Source organism: Anastrepha obliqua, chromosome 2, assembly GCF_027943255.1.
Source record: "Anastrepha obliqua isolate idAnaObli1 chromosome 2, idAnaObli1_1.0, whole genome shotgun sequence".
NCBI lineage: Eukaryota > Metazoa > Arthropoda > Insecta > Diptera > Tephritidae > Anastrepha > Anastrepha obliqua.
The window spans coordinates 54,996,471-55,012,705 of record NC_072893.1 but is presented as its reverse complement, the minus strand read 5'-3'; the positions used below and the strand labels follow the sequence as shown (position 1 = coordinate 55,012,705).

General features: G+C 35.8%; 5 protein-coding genes and 1 long non-coding RNA gene across 6 annotated transcripts; 3 read left to right on the top strand and 3 right to left on the bottom strand.

Moving 5' to 3' along the window:
- Positions 1-1,101: 1,101 nt before the first annotated feature.
- LOC129238580 (DNA replication complex GINS protein PSF1-like) lies at positions 1,102-2,141 on the bottom strand. Its single transcript, XM_054873651.1, has 3 exons — positions 1,946-2,141; positions 1,828-1,892; positions 1,102-1,769 (listed from the first exon to the last, which is right to left on the bottom strand). Exons 1-3 carry the CDS (start codon positions 2,033-2,035, stop codon positions 1,322-1,324), a joined length of 603 nt encoding a protein of 200 aa, XP_054729626.1. The 5' UTR covers positions 2,036-2,141; the 3' UTR covers positions 1,102-1,321.
- An 86-nt stretch (positions 2,142-2,227) lies between these two features.
- LOC129238578 (regulator of telomere elongation helicase 1 homolog) lies at positions 2,228-6,048 on the top strand. Its single transcript, XM_054873650.1, has 9 exons — positions 2,228-3,377; positions 3,431-3,756; positions 3,823-4,029; positions 4,146-4,560; positions 4,613-4,861; positions 4,929-5,074; positions 5,149-5,278; positions 5,353-5,643; positions 5,704-6,048. The coding sequence occupies exons 1-9, from the start codon at positions 2,340-2,342 to the stop codon at positions 5,914-5,916; spliced, it is 3,015 nt and encodes a 1,004-aa protein (XP_054729625.1). The 5' UTR covers positions 2,228-2,339; the 3' UTR covers positions 5,917-6,048.
- Positions 6,049-7,186: 1,138 nt separating this feature from the next.
- On the bottom strand, positions 7,187-8,726 carry LOC129238577 (uncharacterized). The gene has a single exon (XM_054873649.1). The coding sequence runs from the start codon at positions 8,333-8,335 to the stop codon at positions 7,787-7,789; it is 549 nt and encodes a 182-aa protein (XP_054729624.1). The 5' UTR covers positions 8,336-8,726; the 3' UTR covers positions 7,187-7,786.
- Positions 8,727-9,851: 1,125 nt separating this feature from the next.
- LOC129238575 (protein lin-52 homolog) lies at positions 9,852-11,225 on the bottom strand. Its single transcript, XM_054873648.1, has 4 exons — positions 11,140-11,225; positions 10,987-11,073; positions 10,240-10,344; positions 9,852-10,180 (listed from the first exon to the last, which is right to left on the bottom strand). Exons 1-4 carry the CDS (start codon positions 11,174-11,176, stop codon positions 10,032-10,034), a joined length of 378 nt encoding a protein of 125 aa, XP_054729623.1. The 5' UTR covers positions 11,177-11,225; the 3' UTR covers positions 9,852-10,031.
- On the top strand, positions 10,338-11,219 carry LOC129238576 (uncharacterized). Its single transcript, XR_008581798.1, has 3 exons — positions 10,338-10,504; positions 10,558-10,671; positions 10,996-11,219. It is a non-coding gene; the product is annotated as an uncharacterized LOC129238576 (long non-coding RNA).
- A 1,268-nt stretch (positions 11,226-12,493) lies between the features above and the next one.
- Positions 12,494-15,138, top strand: LOC129238574 (pseudouridylate synthase RPUSD2). Its single transcript, XM_054873647.1, has one exon. The coding sequence runs from the start codon at positions 12,601-12,603 to the stop codon at positions 14,269-14,271; it is 1,671 nt and encodes a 556-aa protein (XP_054729622.1). The 5' UTR covers positions 12,494-12,600; the 3' UTR covers positions 14,272-15,138.
- Positions 15,139-16,235: the final 1,097 nt, after the last annotated feature.

Here is a 16,235-nt window from a genome sequence, read left to right as displayed (position 1 = left end):
AATTATAAGGAAAGAGTCTCTGAAATAAATGTGCGATACAACTTGTGTATTTTAAATTTATAAAGGTAAATTTTTTTTCACAATCGTATACATTTTGTGTGGGACTTCTACTTTACATTATATGTTAAGTTTTCACTTTTGATAATACAAACTGTGACGAACAAAACGTATTCTTTGATTTAATAAGTTTAGTGTGGTAAATGTTTTTTTTTCATGTTTTCGTGTTTTTTGGCTCGGAAAGGTGGCAGCACTGATCACGAAACAGATGGCTTCGTTTTAAATTCAAAAAGTAGAATTGAAGTGTGATGTTGTAAAATAGGCGAAGAGCTATACAATAGTAAGGATTAATGGGAAATCTATGAATCTAATTGGCCAATTGTACTATAAATATGCATTTAGTTTATATACAAAAAATATTTTTATGGAGAAAGCAGGTATCTCATTGGCGGCTTAAATAGCTACTTGTTTTGTAGCTACACAAAAATAATTCAACAAGTTGCATGTTTTTATGCTAAAAGTCGTGGTCGGACTGAATTCACATAAGGTGTGCTCGAACTGTAATAATTGTGGTAGTGTTAGTTTTTATAAGATCGCGTCTGTCACATAATTTCTGCAACAATGCTAACGTCATGCGTTCTGGCAGTAAAATGTTAACGACCTGATGGTTATATCTAGCGCAATACAAATTTTTTTCACTGAAAAAGAGAAATAGAAGGAGAATAGCAAGTTTTTATTTAATAAATACTATGATACTTTGAAGTGTGCTAAATTAAGTTCAAATGAAACGAAGTTATTGGTCAATATTTTCAAACACGTTTGGCGCGAAATAAATTGTTCAAAATTTTAGCAGCTAATCAGCTTCATGCCGCCAGAAATATAACTGGATTGCAATATTGCTGTAATTATTGAGTGTGTGGTGAACATATTTTTATTTTTCTGTCTTTACTACAAATATGGTGATTTACTTCAAAGATTCCGTTTCCTCCTTCGATTAAGAACATTTCTCCTAATGATAAATAATGAACCATTAACTATTACATAAATATACCTTATTGCTCTCGCCATAATTTTAAGCACTTATTCTTTAAAAATTAGAGATAGTTTATTCATTTTTCTTTATCTTCGAACCGTTTTATTCCACAAGTGCTTATAAAATATTAGTTATGGTTGAAATTTTTAACCGAATTGCAGCCTTTACATTGCAATTTACAACTTGAATCAAAAATTATTTACATTTAATTCAATAACATGCTTTATAGGAATTTAATTAAATATATTTACACACGAGTTACTAATATTATTTTATTACTAGCGAAGCTTTCTACGCAATATGTTGTAAAATTCCTTGTCGTACTAGTGATTCGACTTGGGCCCGTGGCAAATAGTGCTGACTATTTTTTTTAAGATAAATTACTTCGCCGTCCTCAAGTTCAAACTTACCGTAATCTTCAACACATCGCACTTCTATGTAGAGCGATTTTGGTGGGCGCAAGTCACCCGTCAAATCTATACCCTGTCCATCACCAATGGAACGCATGTAGGAAGCTAAAGATTTTGAGTATGTATTAAAGAAGTTCACCTCAGGTTCGCATAATGAAGCTTTAATGTCCGCAGGAATAATTGGCCCAAATTCCCAGCGCAGCATTTTAATACGCAGCAAACGCTGATACAAATATGTTAAAAGGCAACGTTTGTTTCTTTGTAAAGCAGCGTGACGATAATTAAGCAGAGGCCATAGGGTACGATCGCCTGAGGTTGAGTAGTTGGCGCTAAAAGGAAAGTCGTAAGCAAAACTTTTAGATTCCATTAATACAGAACACAACATACGCTTGTGCACAATTCTCCTCGAATATAGCTTTGATTTCCTCCAACACTTGTCGCACGCCGTCGTCCTGTAAATCATATTCGATTATTGTTCAAACGCTACAAATATGGCTGCACTTACATCGAAAGGGGGAATTGTTTGCGAAGAACGTTCCAACTCTTTAATTAGTTCGAAGGCTTTATCAGCAAACATTTTGTTCGATTTTGCCATTTTATTTGATTTCGTATACTTCTATTAACTGAAAGATTCACCAAGCGAAGTTTGGGCGCTTTTTGCTCTTTTGTTTACTTTTTATTTCTACAATGCGCCTAATCTGTTGTCATTCAGCCAGTGTTGAGTAGCATGTTAAAAAATTGTTTGAGTACGCCATAAAATGTGTGAAGCTGTCAAAATCAGCTGTTAAAATTTGTATTCTGCAGGATTTACAAATGGACGACATTTGTTTCTGAATTAAAGTCGAGCTGAATTCATATAAAAGCAACGTAAATTAAAAGCTAGCAAAGAAAACCCTAAAATGCCGGAGTACATTATCGCAGGAATACCAGTGCATTTCCCTTTTGAACCATACGATGTGCAGACGGCTTATATGGAAAAGGTAATCAATTGCCTGCGTGATGGAACTAATGGTGTATTGGAGTCTCCAACCGGAACAGGTAAAACACTAAGTCTGCTATGCGCATCCCTAGCCTGGATACTGTCCCGAAGAGCAGATTTGCAATCGATGCTGCAAAGGAATAATGTGGGAGGTGGTGCAACGTCCCAGCAAGGCGTTCCTGACTTGAATGCAATACAAGCGAGAAACGCTAATTGGGGCATTCCAAAAATTATATACTCCTCGCGTACACATTCTCAATTAACACAAGCCATGCAAGAATTGAAGCGTACTTCTTACTCATTTATGAGGGCAGTGGTGTTGGGCTCACGCGATCAATTGTGCATTCATCCAGAAGTTATGCGCGAACAAGGGAACTCCAACAAAGTGCAACTTTGCAAATTGCGTATACAGACGCGTACATGTTCATTCTATAATCGTGTCGAATCCAAGAAAGATAGTCCAGAATTAAAAGAATCGCCAATAATGGATATAGAAGATTTAGTCAAAGTGGGGCAGAAACTTAAAGTGTGTCCTTATTATGCATCCAAAGAGTTGACCAGCGAGGCGGATATTACATTTATGCCGTATAACTATCTATTGGATCCGAAAGCACGCAAAGCTAATAAAGTGGAATTGGGCAATACTATTGTGATTTTAGATGAGGCTCACAATATCGAAAAAATTTGCGAAGAGTCAGCATCAGTGCAAATACGTTCATCAGACATTGCATTGGCTATTGATGATGTGACGCATGTGATGAAGGCAATGATGAATGAAAATTCATTGGATTTTATGAGCGGTGATGAACCGAAAGATTTCAAACTCGAGGATCTAGCGTTACTGAAAGAAATGCTCCTGGACCTTGAAAAGGGGTTTGATAACATTGTGGTTGAAAACAAAGCAGAAGGAACTACGTTCCCGCCTTCGTACATGTTTGAGTTGTTAGCCGCAGCGAAAGTAAGTGCTCTGTTTATATGCGGTTTAAAGTAATATACCTTTTACTTGCACAGATAACTCCAGCTAAAGCACCTGCAACTATAAGTTTACTCGAACGACTAATTCAATACATGACTGTTCAGTCACAAAATAGTGCATTCCGGAAAGGTGCTAGCTTCGATACGTTTTCCAATCTTCTAAGCGTTGTATTTGTTAAAAAGGATGATATTGTAGAAAAGGTTCACAGAAGTTTTAAAGTGCATGTACAGATTGAGGAAGTAAAACAACAGAACAAAGGTTCTAACAAAGATGGCTGGCTCTCAAAGGCATCAAGTAACAATACGGTTTCGACCAAATTACCAAAAATTATTAATTACTGGTGCTTCAATCCCGGCTTTGGGTAAGTTAAAAAAATATATAAAAATGGAACGTTTTTAATATTATATGTTTTTATTATGTTTTGTAGCATGGAACAACTTTTGAATGCTCAAACACGCAGCATAATTTTAACAAGTGGCACTCTAGCGCCTTTGAAGCCATTAATAGCTGAGTTAGCCGTACCAATTGCTCAAAGTCTCGAAAATCCGCATATTGTTAATCAATCGCAAGTTTTTGTAAAAATCATTGGCACAGGACCCGATCGAGAACAACTGATATCAAATTTTGCTAATCGGTGAGAAAAAGTAACTGCTTGAATTCAATTACTTAATGCATTTCCTTTTTACTTTTTTGCATTTACATTCCAAAAAACAATTGTTGCTACAAAACGCAATAAATCCATAACATCAGTGACAATCCCAAGTATCTTAGCTCCCTGGGTCAAACAATACTCAATGTGTCACGCATCGTGCCAGATGGTTTACTCGTTTTCTTCCCTTCATACCCTTTGCTCAACCAGTGCGTGAATGCTTGGCAGGCAAGCGGGGTGTGGGCTGAAGTGTGTCGACATAAACCGATTTTTGTAGAACCACGTAGTAAAGAAAGTTTTACCACAACTATGGAGGAATTCTATAAAAGCATACATGACGCTAAGGGCGCTTGTTTTATGGCAGTATGTCGCGGCAAAGTATCTGAGGGTCTCGATTTCGCCGATCGCAATGGTCGTGCGGTTATTATTACAGGTTTGCCATTCCCGCCAATGAAAGATCCGAAAGTTATCTTGAAGAAACGCTATTTGGAAGATAATCGCACTAAAGAAAATGAAGTATGTATACGTACACTTAAGTTGTACGTGTTCTAACTACAATCTGATTTAGCTACTAACAGGTCAAGCATGGTACAGCTTGGAAGCGACTCGCGCCGTTAATCAGGCGATCGGACGCGTCATACGTCATCGGCATGATTACGGCGCTATCCTATTGTGTGATGTACGCTTTGCCCAACCTAATCAGGTGTCACAATTATCGAAATGGGTGCGCGGTCATTTAGGTGCGACACCAAAAAGTGTGCCCTTCGGTTCGATTGTGCGGGAATTACGTGAATTCTTCCGAAATGCTGACAAAACAGTTAATTATAATGTTTATGCAAATTTAAGCTAATGCAAATGTGGCTAACAATAATTTTATTCAATAGCTGCCAAAACCGAAAGAGCGCAGCATAGAAGCACTTGTAAGTGAAACATGTGAGGAAGCTGGTATCGTTCATAGTCGCTACTTCTCGGATCCGAAGCTGGTGCTTGAAGCGAAACAAAAATTTGCTACAGCCCATTCAATGGCGATGTAAGTTAAATTCTTAATTTAATCTGTTCGATAAGCAATCGATAGTGATTACAATACGCCTAAATAACCAACAGAAAAGTTGAGAAAACCAATACTATTGAAAGCTGGACACCTGATGACTACAAAACAGCCGCAGGACGCTCACAAAATAGTCAGGTACCTAGCGCAATGGACTTTATGAGTCGGCTTGATACTAATGTTAAGGTGAGGCAATAAAAATATATTTTTGTTATCTACTTTGTATTTATAAATCGTATGCACACCCAATTTCTTCTTAGGCTATAGATTTTAATAGCGCCAGCAGCAGTGCTCAAGTTAGCATTTACAAACGTGAGCGAAACTCGCCGATTGCAAGCCCAAGTAGTAGCGGCCAAAGTTCTAGTGTATTTCCTACCAATAGTAAGAAGCGCTACAAATTAATTACGGATACCTCTGTTCCAGAGTCACCCACAAGTAGTACACAGTTCTCTCTAAATGAATTTGGTTTCAAATCGAAAACGAAATTATCGCATGACCCTCCAGTAATAGAGAAGGAAGCGCCGCAAGAGCGCCTGGAGTTTTTAAGAATAGTAAGTTTTTTAATAAACTTGTGAAAGGTTATCCAATTTACATATACTTTGCTTTTGTAGTTACGGAGTTCCCTGCCACCAGATGACTTTAGTGCTTTCACCGCAGGGCTGATGGCATATAGTCGTCAGGATGAATTCGAAGAATTTCTAAAAATTTTGGTGCGAATAATGGGCAAACCCGAATTGCATTATATGTTACGTGGCATGCGACGATTTATAAAAACTTCGCATAAATTGTTGTTTGATGAAGGCACGGCACATATTTTGTCATAGTTTTTTTAAGATAGTATTTATAGTGAGTTATTTCAAAATGCAAGAGACATTTTTTTTATTTTCACATCAAACACCTGTATGTATTTTTTAAAATAAACATTTTTTTAATATGGATTTGCGTCAGTCACTAAACTAGTGCGATTTATTTTGAATTTTATGATATTTAAAAAAAATAAAATAATTGGCGCGTACACTTCTGTTAGGGGTTGGGTCGAATGGAGGGACGTACAGTTTTAAACTGACTCTGAACGGCAAATGGTTTTTATGAGTACCTTTTTCATGGCAGAAATACATGGTTTGGGCGATGGGCGGCCGGTGCTAGAAAAAACGTTTTCTATTATTTGATGTTCATACACGGAGATTCGAATCTACGCTCTCCCGAATGGTAGTCACGCACCAAACCATTCGGCTACGGCTGTCGATATTTTTAAGCTTTTGTAAAATATATATTTTCCACATCTATTATACTCTACAATTTAAATGTATACAATCCGATATGCACTTCGTTATTTTATGCTGGCAAACTGAAAGTTAAAGCAAAATCAAAACTCTACGATGCTCAACTGCAAAAAGCTTTGAAGGAGTTTAAGGATGCAGTAGTAGAACAGCTAATTTTGAGTGACTTTGACTATTTTAGTCTGTGCAAATTTCAACGGTGATATTTATTTATTTACTAGTATTCCTATTCTAAATATTATTTTATTTTCAATTTTAGTTTTGAAACAATTTTGCTGGAGATTACTGAACAAAACCGTACTTAGTCGAATATAAATCCGAGTCATGTTGTTGTTGAAGTGGTTGAGTATTTCTGTTCTGTATCACTGTTCTCGTGTGATGTCTTATGTTTTTTTTTTTGTAAGTCAGAACCATTTCGTGAGATCCAAGTATAGCAGCAAATTCTTCATTTCGATTTCTGAAATGTCATTAATTTGCTGTACAAGAGGCTTACCTGGACATTCGCATAAATAGTGGATAAGACTTTCTTTCACTCCCTCCGCTTGGCAGCACCTGCAGATGGGATTGAGAAGAAGATTAAGTCTGGTTGCATGATCCCCCTCGCGGGTAAGGGGGTGTTAGCCCGAGGTAACGGATGTGTCCGAGTCCTAGTGCGAACTATCATTAAAAACATAGTTTTTGTCTCAAACCGGAATTGTGTCTCTAAATGTATGTAAGTATTTGTGCCATAAGCTAATCTCTGCCTGAAATTAAGAAGTAAGTAGCTACTGTATTTATATTTATTATTATTATTTATATATGTATGTACATAAGTAGTTTTGCTTTGCATATATGTAATTTATTATTACACTTCATCACTATTTAATTGATATTTATATATTATATATTTAATTGATATTTAAAACAATCACATTAACAGTCACTTTCGCTTTTCCTTGGGCGTATTTAATTTCATTCGAGTTGATTGTTTAACGGAACTTATAAATATAAATACACATAAACATATGAGTTTATGAACACTAAATACATATTAATAGTTTTTAGAACATGTACATACTTATGTATGTATATGTATATAGAGCTCTCTGATAAGTGAGGCATTGCTCATTTAAATTCCTTTACTTAGATATAACACATAGTGATTATTTGAATGATGCGCTCCTGCTTCATCTATTTTAGTACTTTCACTAATTTGCGGTTGTAAAGGCACGGTTTAAATTTCCTAGTTTTAAATTTTTGTTTGCATATTCTTTTCACTCCGGATGCGGATGTAACAGCGCGCAATGAAAGTGTAGCAATCGAAGAAAGTAGTCGCAAAGAGGGGAACAATAATCAAACTATGTAAATTCAACAGTTTACCATTTGAGGCCTGCATAAATATGTATGAAGCATAAAATACAAACAATTACACCATCTATTCAATACGCCAATGCAGGCCGAAACGTTCCTCAAATGTATTACGATTAAAAACGCCGATTTCGGCCAACTGCTGCGGCTCTGTATAGTACGCAAATCGACGTATGTCTAGCATTGCTGCGTCGAACATCTGCTTCCAACTGGTTAAATCGGTAACGGTCATATGTATGGGCATCTGTGGATCCGGTATATCAATGGCGGCCGACAAACGGTCGAATGCTTCGGCAATGGGCCCTACCGATAGATTCACCCAATACTCTTCAGGAAAACGCTTATTCTCACAAAAGGGTGCTCCTTTGCGCATGATAAATATCAGCATAAGTATTTCGTAGCGTTCACCTGCTTCATAGAAACGTTTTGTCCGCGTCTTTTCGACGAAATCGATAAGCAAGATTAGTGGTGTATAATTTTGTAAGTGCATCAACAATTCACGGTCCGTCCACACATATTTGCCGCCCTTGACATTGTTGCCTGCGCTGGCGTTGGCCACCATGCTGCTCGAAAGTGAAGCGCCTGTTTGTCTGAGACAACCGCCTTCCTCAACCATCACAGTGGTCAGCAGCGTGAATGAGCGTGTGTGAGTATTTGTTTATTTGCCTATTTGGCTCGTTGTCACTTGTTGTTTTGTGGGTTGGTTGGGCGTACAAATAGTACTTACACAAACTAGGGCAAGGTCGTACGTGTGAGTGTGAGTGCGATGCACTAGTTGGCTGCTAAGTGTAATTTGTTAACTGGAAAAGGTTGAGGGCTCTTTGATTAAATTAAATATAGGAAACTCATTCGTTTGTTAACTTTAATAATGCTTTTTTCACATATTTGAAGGTAATGCCAAATACTATTTGTTAACACATTCAAAATTAAGCTACAAGCTTTTGCAACAAATACTGTTTTACTTATTTTTTAATTGTTGCCTTAACTGCTGGTAAACAAAACTGGATGCAAAATACTGAATGCAATCAATAGCAAGATATGAGCATGTCCGAGAAGACGTCAATGAGGATATAGGGTGTAAAATGTTCGTTAACTTATGAAAACAAATTCATTGGGTAAACAAACAAATCTGATGGATATAAAAAGGTTGTAGAGTAAGGAGTATCATGAATATCATTATATATAATATTACTATAAACACGATTTTAAAATAATACGCAAATTGTATTGAAGATGAACAGTGCCGCGCTTTTGTTTTCAAATTTTCCTTTTAAGATCGTATTTCCCACCAAAGTTAAGCAATTTTTTAACTAAATTAAAATATGAAAGTGGATGGAGGTTATTCGCCGATTTTAAACAATCTTAAATAAAAAAATACTTCATGCAATGAGCAAAGAATTAAATCAATAAATCTTTCAGGGTGGTCGCCGTAGCCGAAGGGATTGGTGCGTGACTACCATTCGGAATTCCGACAGATAACGTAGGTTCGAATCTCGGTGAAACACCAAAATTAAGAAAAAGTGTTTTCTAATAGCGGTCGCCCCTCGGCAGGCAATGGCAAACCTCCGAGTGTATTTCTGTCATGAAAAAGCTCCTCATAAAAAATATTTGCCGTTCGGGGTAGGCATGAAATTGTAGGTCCCTCCATTTGTGGAACAACATCAAGACGCACATCACAAATAGGAGGAGGAGCTCGGCCAAACACCCAAAAAAGGTGTACGCGCCAATTATATACATATATATATGTATATATCTTTCTATATATACACATACCTTTTCACCAATCTAGTTAGTATAGCTGTATTTTTTAGATAAATATAATAAAGTACTTCTTGAAAGTACCTCGCTCAAATCAAATGCTCTGAAGAAGTATGAGACGGCTTTAGGTTATAGCGGCCAAAACCTTTACCTTTCAATATTCAATTCGTTATAAAAAATAGGTATTCAAAACATAAGTTCTATTGCACCACACAGTTTGTTAGAGTTGTAATTCCAAATACCCTATATTTTTCATACTATATGTGTACCAAACATCTGGCTATGAGAGTGAGATGACCATTTGTGCGCAATCGCGTTTTTATTTTCCCCAAAAATGTTTGCCAACACTGTCAACAGATTATTAAGGCTTCCAATTTCTTTTTTCTTAATTTTGTGCACCATTACATTTTTGTAATTCTTTATTATAAATGCATTTGTACTCGTATAGTCTAGTAGTGATTTTACAATTAAAACTAATTTGTAGAATTTTATTAATATTAAATTGTTGCAAATAATTAAGTTTAAACTAAGTTGAAAGCATTTGACTAATCAAATCAAATAGATTTCTTCTTAGCATTGTTAAATATACCCAAATATTTGCCGCGTGTCATTTCTTTGGCTTCCGACACACCCAGCTGGTATGCTTCATCGTACATTTTTTTTATCTCCATTATAAGATTACTGAACGGCATATTGCTTAGCTCTGAAATTGGGTACGACAATCAAATTAGGAATCAATTATGGTTTTAACAAACAACTTACGCATCATAGCGTTAATGTCTTCCTGGGAGAGGTCCTTCGACCACTGTGGTACCGGTGTACGTATAGGTGTGTCACTCATTGCAATAAAATTACTTATACCAGGAACTGCAAAGTCAACAAAATTCAAACTTCAAAATTTTTGACATACATTATTTTCTTAACTGCCGCAAAATACAAAAATACGTTTACTTATGAACAGCGAAGAGGAGGAATAATTGAGAAAATCGACAAAATATTGGACACGTGAAAATTTCTACACACAATGGTGATGCGGTCTTTTATTAAATTCATGAAAATTATATTATTTATGAAATTTAGGCATATTCTTTTCTAATTACACATACATTAATAGTTTTATTCGGAAAAGGTGCGACACACATTGAACCGACCGTCGTGGAAACGGATAATCTTAGCTAAAACACAACAGCTGATGTAATGCACTATATCTAATGGAAGCAAGGATGAGCGCATTCACCCAAATAATTTAAATTAATAAGCCGCGCTATCGTAATTGTAAAAATGCTGGAGTCATATAGTTGCATATCTGAGAAACAGATTTTAGATCCTTTTTTGTTTTCAAAAAAATATATACTCAGTGGAATAAATCTCTGCGCTGTCTCTGTAGATACGAACTCTTACTGCAGAACAAACTGTATGCATCAGTTCATATACTATTACCTATTACCGACATCAATTTCTGTTAATTTAGTGGATAAATATATTTTATATCTAACGCATAAAACTTACTTTTTTCAGGCCACAGTTCTGGGGATGTCCGTAACTTCTCCAACGAATACAGTCCATCTTCAGGAGAGTCCTCCTTCATTATAGACCCTGCAATAATAAATGTCGGTTAAAACCTTTACTGTCATTTATTTAATAAATATATATTTGTAAAACCTTTTAAAAGCGTGCGACTTCTGTTAGGATTCGACATGTTATATTAAACACAAACAGCGAAATAACAATGCGAATTTTAGAGAAAATGTCAAAAGTAAAAACAACCACAGAGTTGCAATTTTATTTATTAGCCAAAAGAAATCAAATCTTTAACATCTTGAAGTAGGACATACATAAATTAAAAATTTACAAAAATCAGGAATCTAATAAAAAAGTACCACGGCCAAGGGATTTCTTTTGTTTTGTAAAATTTAAACAGTTCGCTAAAAGTTTGGTTTTGTTTCCGCTTTATTTAATGAAAGGGATAGACAGTGATGATGCTTTGGTGAGCTTCGGGGAGTCGTGGAGGTTATATTTGGGGCGCTTGGAAAAGGAACCGGGGCATTACGCAAAGAAGTCACAGAGGGGAGGGCGCCTGCTGGTTGTTACAGCATGCGACAACAAAACAATGTGGTCTACCCCGTATGTACATATTTCAAGGCATAAAAAGGCCTTAAGATGGCATTAATCATTGCATTGATTGCATTTAACCGAAGTTCAGTTCTGGGTGAGGCATTTTTGGGAAAGGAAACAGAAATAGACAACGGGTACGTGGTTAGGTTCTATATCAGCCCTGAGAAGGAGTGTTTGGACCAACTTTGCTGCATAGAGCTCCTTCAGTAACTATAGACGGGGAACGGGGTTCAGCGCATTAAAAAAAGTTGGTTTACCGGCGGCCATGCAAATTCGGTTTTCGTCTTAATTATGCTGGCTTTCAATTTTTTAACTAGCCCGCCCCCGCCAAGTATTTAAAAAACATTTTACAATTTAGAGACCAAAATAAAAATTGCAACTCTACCTGTAGATTGGTCTACAGTCATTGTACAAAAATGCAAGTATAAATATTATACTTTTCTTCTTTCTATTTTTTGACAGGCACCCTGGTGTGAGTTTGACGGTAGTCAAGTGTTTGATGGTGTGAGTGCTTAGTATTTTTGCTTGAGCGTATTAGCGCGTTTGCTATGCCAAATTAGAATTTTCATGCTAACATTCAAACCAAAAAATAGGAAATAATATCATTGGCTTGGAAAATTTATAATAACAAATATTTTTAATATATTTCTTAGCTATAATAATAATTTTTTGAGAAAAATGTGCACAATTACGTAAGTTTTTAGACTTTCTGATGCGATTTTCAATGAAATTTAATCATATTTTATGCAACCATGTTACATTAAAGAAGGTTGGAATAAAGTGATCTCAGCTGTGGGCATTTTTTGACAATCAGCTGAAGTTGTTTCTATTATGTCTACAATGCTACAATCAATGATGTTGACATTTTAGTTAATCATAACGCCGTTGCAATGATTTATGTTGCCGCAACCGTTTCATCCCAGGTTGTTTACAAATCTATTTCGGGTAGTTCGTTTTGTGCTCCTTCCGTTAAAATTGTTGGTTGTGGCGTTAAATTATCGTTTCTTAATGCATTTAACGAAATTTGGAACGTTTTACCGTATGTTACCAGGTTTCCAAAATCAAGTTGTACTTAAAATGCCACGACATGCTCAAACGCAACACGGAGACGCGACGGTGGATGAAGAAAACATAGTGCTATTGAAAAACATACTCTACCAACCTGTTCCCACTACAGAGCCGCTGACTTGCACGTGGTTTTATAATGTCGATCCCAGCGTAGTACCAGTTCGTAGGCACACAACAACGGTTAACAATCTTGAATTAAAAGTCGGTCATCCGGAAAAGAGAAAAGCTGAAGATGTAGAGCAGACAGAAGCATTAAAAAAAGCTAGGTTTGAAACGAAGGCCTTAAAAGCAAAGCGCCCAGGATTCTCCGATGACAGATATGATGAGACCTCTTACTATTTTGAAAACGGATTACGAAAAGTTTATCCTTACTATTTCACCTTTACTACCTTTACCAAAGGACGTTGGGTAGGTGAAAAAATATTAGATGTATTTTCTCGTGAATTCCGCGCCCATCCACCCGAGGAATATAAGCGTAGCATATTGACCGGGTCACTTAAAGTTAATTATGAACATGTACCAGTCGATTATGTATTAAAACATAACGACTTGCTGTCCAATACTGTTCACCGACATGAAGTGCCTGTTACTGATCAACCTATTAGCATAGTGCACATGGACGAAGATATAGTGGTTATAAACAAACCCGCTTCAATACCGGTTCATCCATGTGGACGATATCGCCATAATACTGTTGTTTTTATTTTGGCTAAAGAATTCAACTTGAAGAACTTGCGCACAATTCATCGTTTGGATCGGCTTACATCTGGATTATTGCTCTTCGGTCGCACACCCAAAAAAGCGCGTTTATTGGAACAACAGATTCGAAATAGGGACGTGGAAAAGGAGTACGTATGTCGAGTCGATGGAAATTTCCCTGACGGTGTCGTCGAATGTAAGGAACCCATTGAAGTAGTCAGTTATAAGATAGGTGTTTGCAAAGTTTCGTTAAAGGGTAAAGAATGCTCCACAACATTTGAAAAAATTGGTTACAATGGCACAACAAGTGTACTATTATGCAAACCTTTAACTGGGCGAATGCATCAAATACGTGTACATTTACAATATTTAGGATATCCCATTGTAAATGATCCGTTATATAATCACGAAGTATTTGGGCCGCTCAAAGGTCGTGGCGGAGATATTGGTGGTAGAACCGATGAGGAACTGGTAAAAGACTTGATCCACGTGCATAATGCTGAAAATTGGTTGGGCATCGATGGAGATTTCGGGAGCGAAGGATTAAATTTACCAAAACAAGATTTTATAGCAAATGGCTCTACCGTGCCTGAGACTACTACCAATACAGATCTGTCAGCTGCTGACGTGATTAATACAAATACTAATTTGACAGAGCAAAATAACGAAGGGCATCCCAATAAAGTGACAGTTGGAACGCAAACGGGGCATGATCCTCCTGATTTTGCGTATAATAAAGCCAAGCTAAGTGTTGATAAGGATTGTTATGAGTGTAAAGTACGCTTCAAAGATCCCAAACCGAAGGATTTAATTATGTATTTGCACGCATGGAAGTATAGAGGTCCTGGTTGGCAATATGAAACACAGCTACCCGACTGGGCAGGCTCAGATTGGAAGGAAACCACAGAATAGGAATTATTACCAATTTCAATTATTTACAGCTGTGTCATTCTGGTATATAATGAATGGATGAATATTAGAATCAATTTTATACAGTTTGTACTGATAAAGTTATTTTTATTGTAGACGTGTATGTTTGTAAACTAGAAAATTTCGACTATTTGTTAAGCAATTAGGCATTTAATTTCTGTTTGATATAAATCAAAGTATAATCATGTGTAAATATAGTAATCATAATGGTTACAAAACCTTATAAACCTTAACAATGACTTATAAATAATATAAGTATTGTTTGACGATATAGTTTACATGTAAATTTATCAACGATTTCTACGCATACTTTTTTTAGATCACATTGACCTCTTAAAATGCTCAAAAATTTGAAAAACTATTTTTATAGCGTGGAAGAGAGAGAGGGAGACATAATAAATATTTATGTGTTTATGGATTCATATCAAATTATACCCCATTCTTTCTACTATTAAACTTTTATTGTAAAACATATTCATATGCAAAGCCGTTTAAAGTAAACCAACTATCAATTTCTCTAAATATTAATCTAAGATTAAATTTTTACATAACATACATAAATTTAGAAATACATACTTACAGTTAATTCACAAATAATGAACCCATACGTATATAAAAGTTTCATTGTTTTTTCCTACTAAATAAAGTTTTCATCATAACCTGTTGATACACAGTGACTCTTACACTTAATCGTACACGCATACTGAGTGTTCAAATTTAATCACATATAAAATTTATAAATATTTGCATCCAATATTTTTATAAAGGGAAATAAAAGTAAAGAAATTCTGACAATTTATGACGAAACAATTAAACCAAGGCGTATCTTTAAAAGTTGGTCGTATTAAAGCAACTGATTTATTCTTTATCCGTTCGCCTTAAATTACACAGGTCTGCAAAAAAATGGGTTCGGAATGTTCTATAAAAGTGTAGTGTCATTTCCGAAGTAATTTTTTGCGTAGAATCCGAATCCGGGGTTTAAATTGCTCTATCACGTAAGGACTTTGAGATATCCTAGCCTAAAAGTGCAAAAAACGCTGTTTTTGCCCATTTTTGACGTTATGTAGCTACGAAAGTAGATGTGGTATTTTAAATTATAATATAAGTCATCCTCTTTTAAATGCCGTTGAGTTTGCTCAAATATCTTAATTTTTCACTGAGATATCGCATTTTGAAGTCTCCATGTTTGTGCGACTATGTAATGGACCGTATCACGTCTCATGTTATCTCAATGGATTTTCGAATATCGAAAAATTCACAAACATGGAAACTTCAAAATGCGATATCTCAGTGAAAAATAAAGATATTTAAACAAACTCAACGGCATTTAAAAGAGGAAGACTTATACTTTAAAATACTATGTTTACATTTTTATGAAGAGCAAAATCTGCGTAGCTACATAACCTCAAAAATGGGCAAAAACAGGGTTTTTTGCACTTTTAGGCTAGGATATCTCAAAATCCTGACGTGATAGAGCAATTTAAACCCCGGATTCGGATTCTACGCAAAAAATTACTTCGAAAATTACACTACACTTTCCTAGAACAAAACGTTGTTGTTGCCAGTAATTCGAAGAACAACAAACAGAATTGGTATAAAAAATAAAGAGTGCTATCAAGTATTATTTAGCCGGAGGAGAGCAGAAGACCAGGTATAGAGTAAATATAATAGAGTTACAGGAGGATTACTTTTACTTAAAAGTATTTAGCGAACTTAATAAAAATGAGAGGAAAAAGCATATTTAGAAATTGCGTGCTCCTATTTACTTAGCGTAAGGTTGCATACATAACCTGATTTGACAACTTGAGTAAGGATCGTTATGTTCTTAACGTAAGTTAAATGTACATCTAGGGTAATCCCACTACTAGTGTTTAAGGTGAGTATGTACGATTAATATACATTAGTCACTGTACATGTTTTTATGACATAACAATTCATTAAAAACT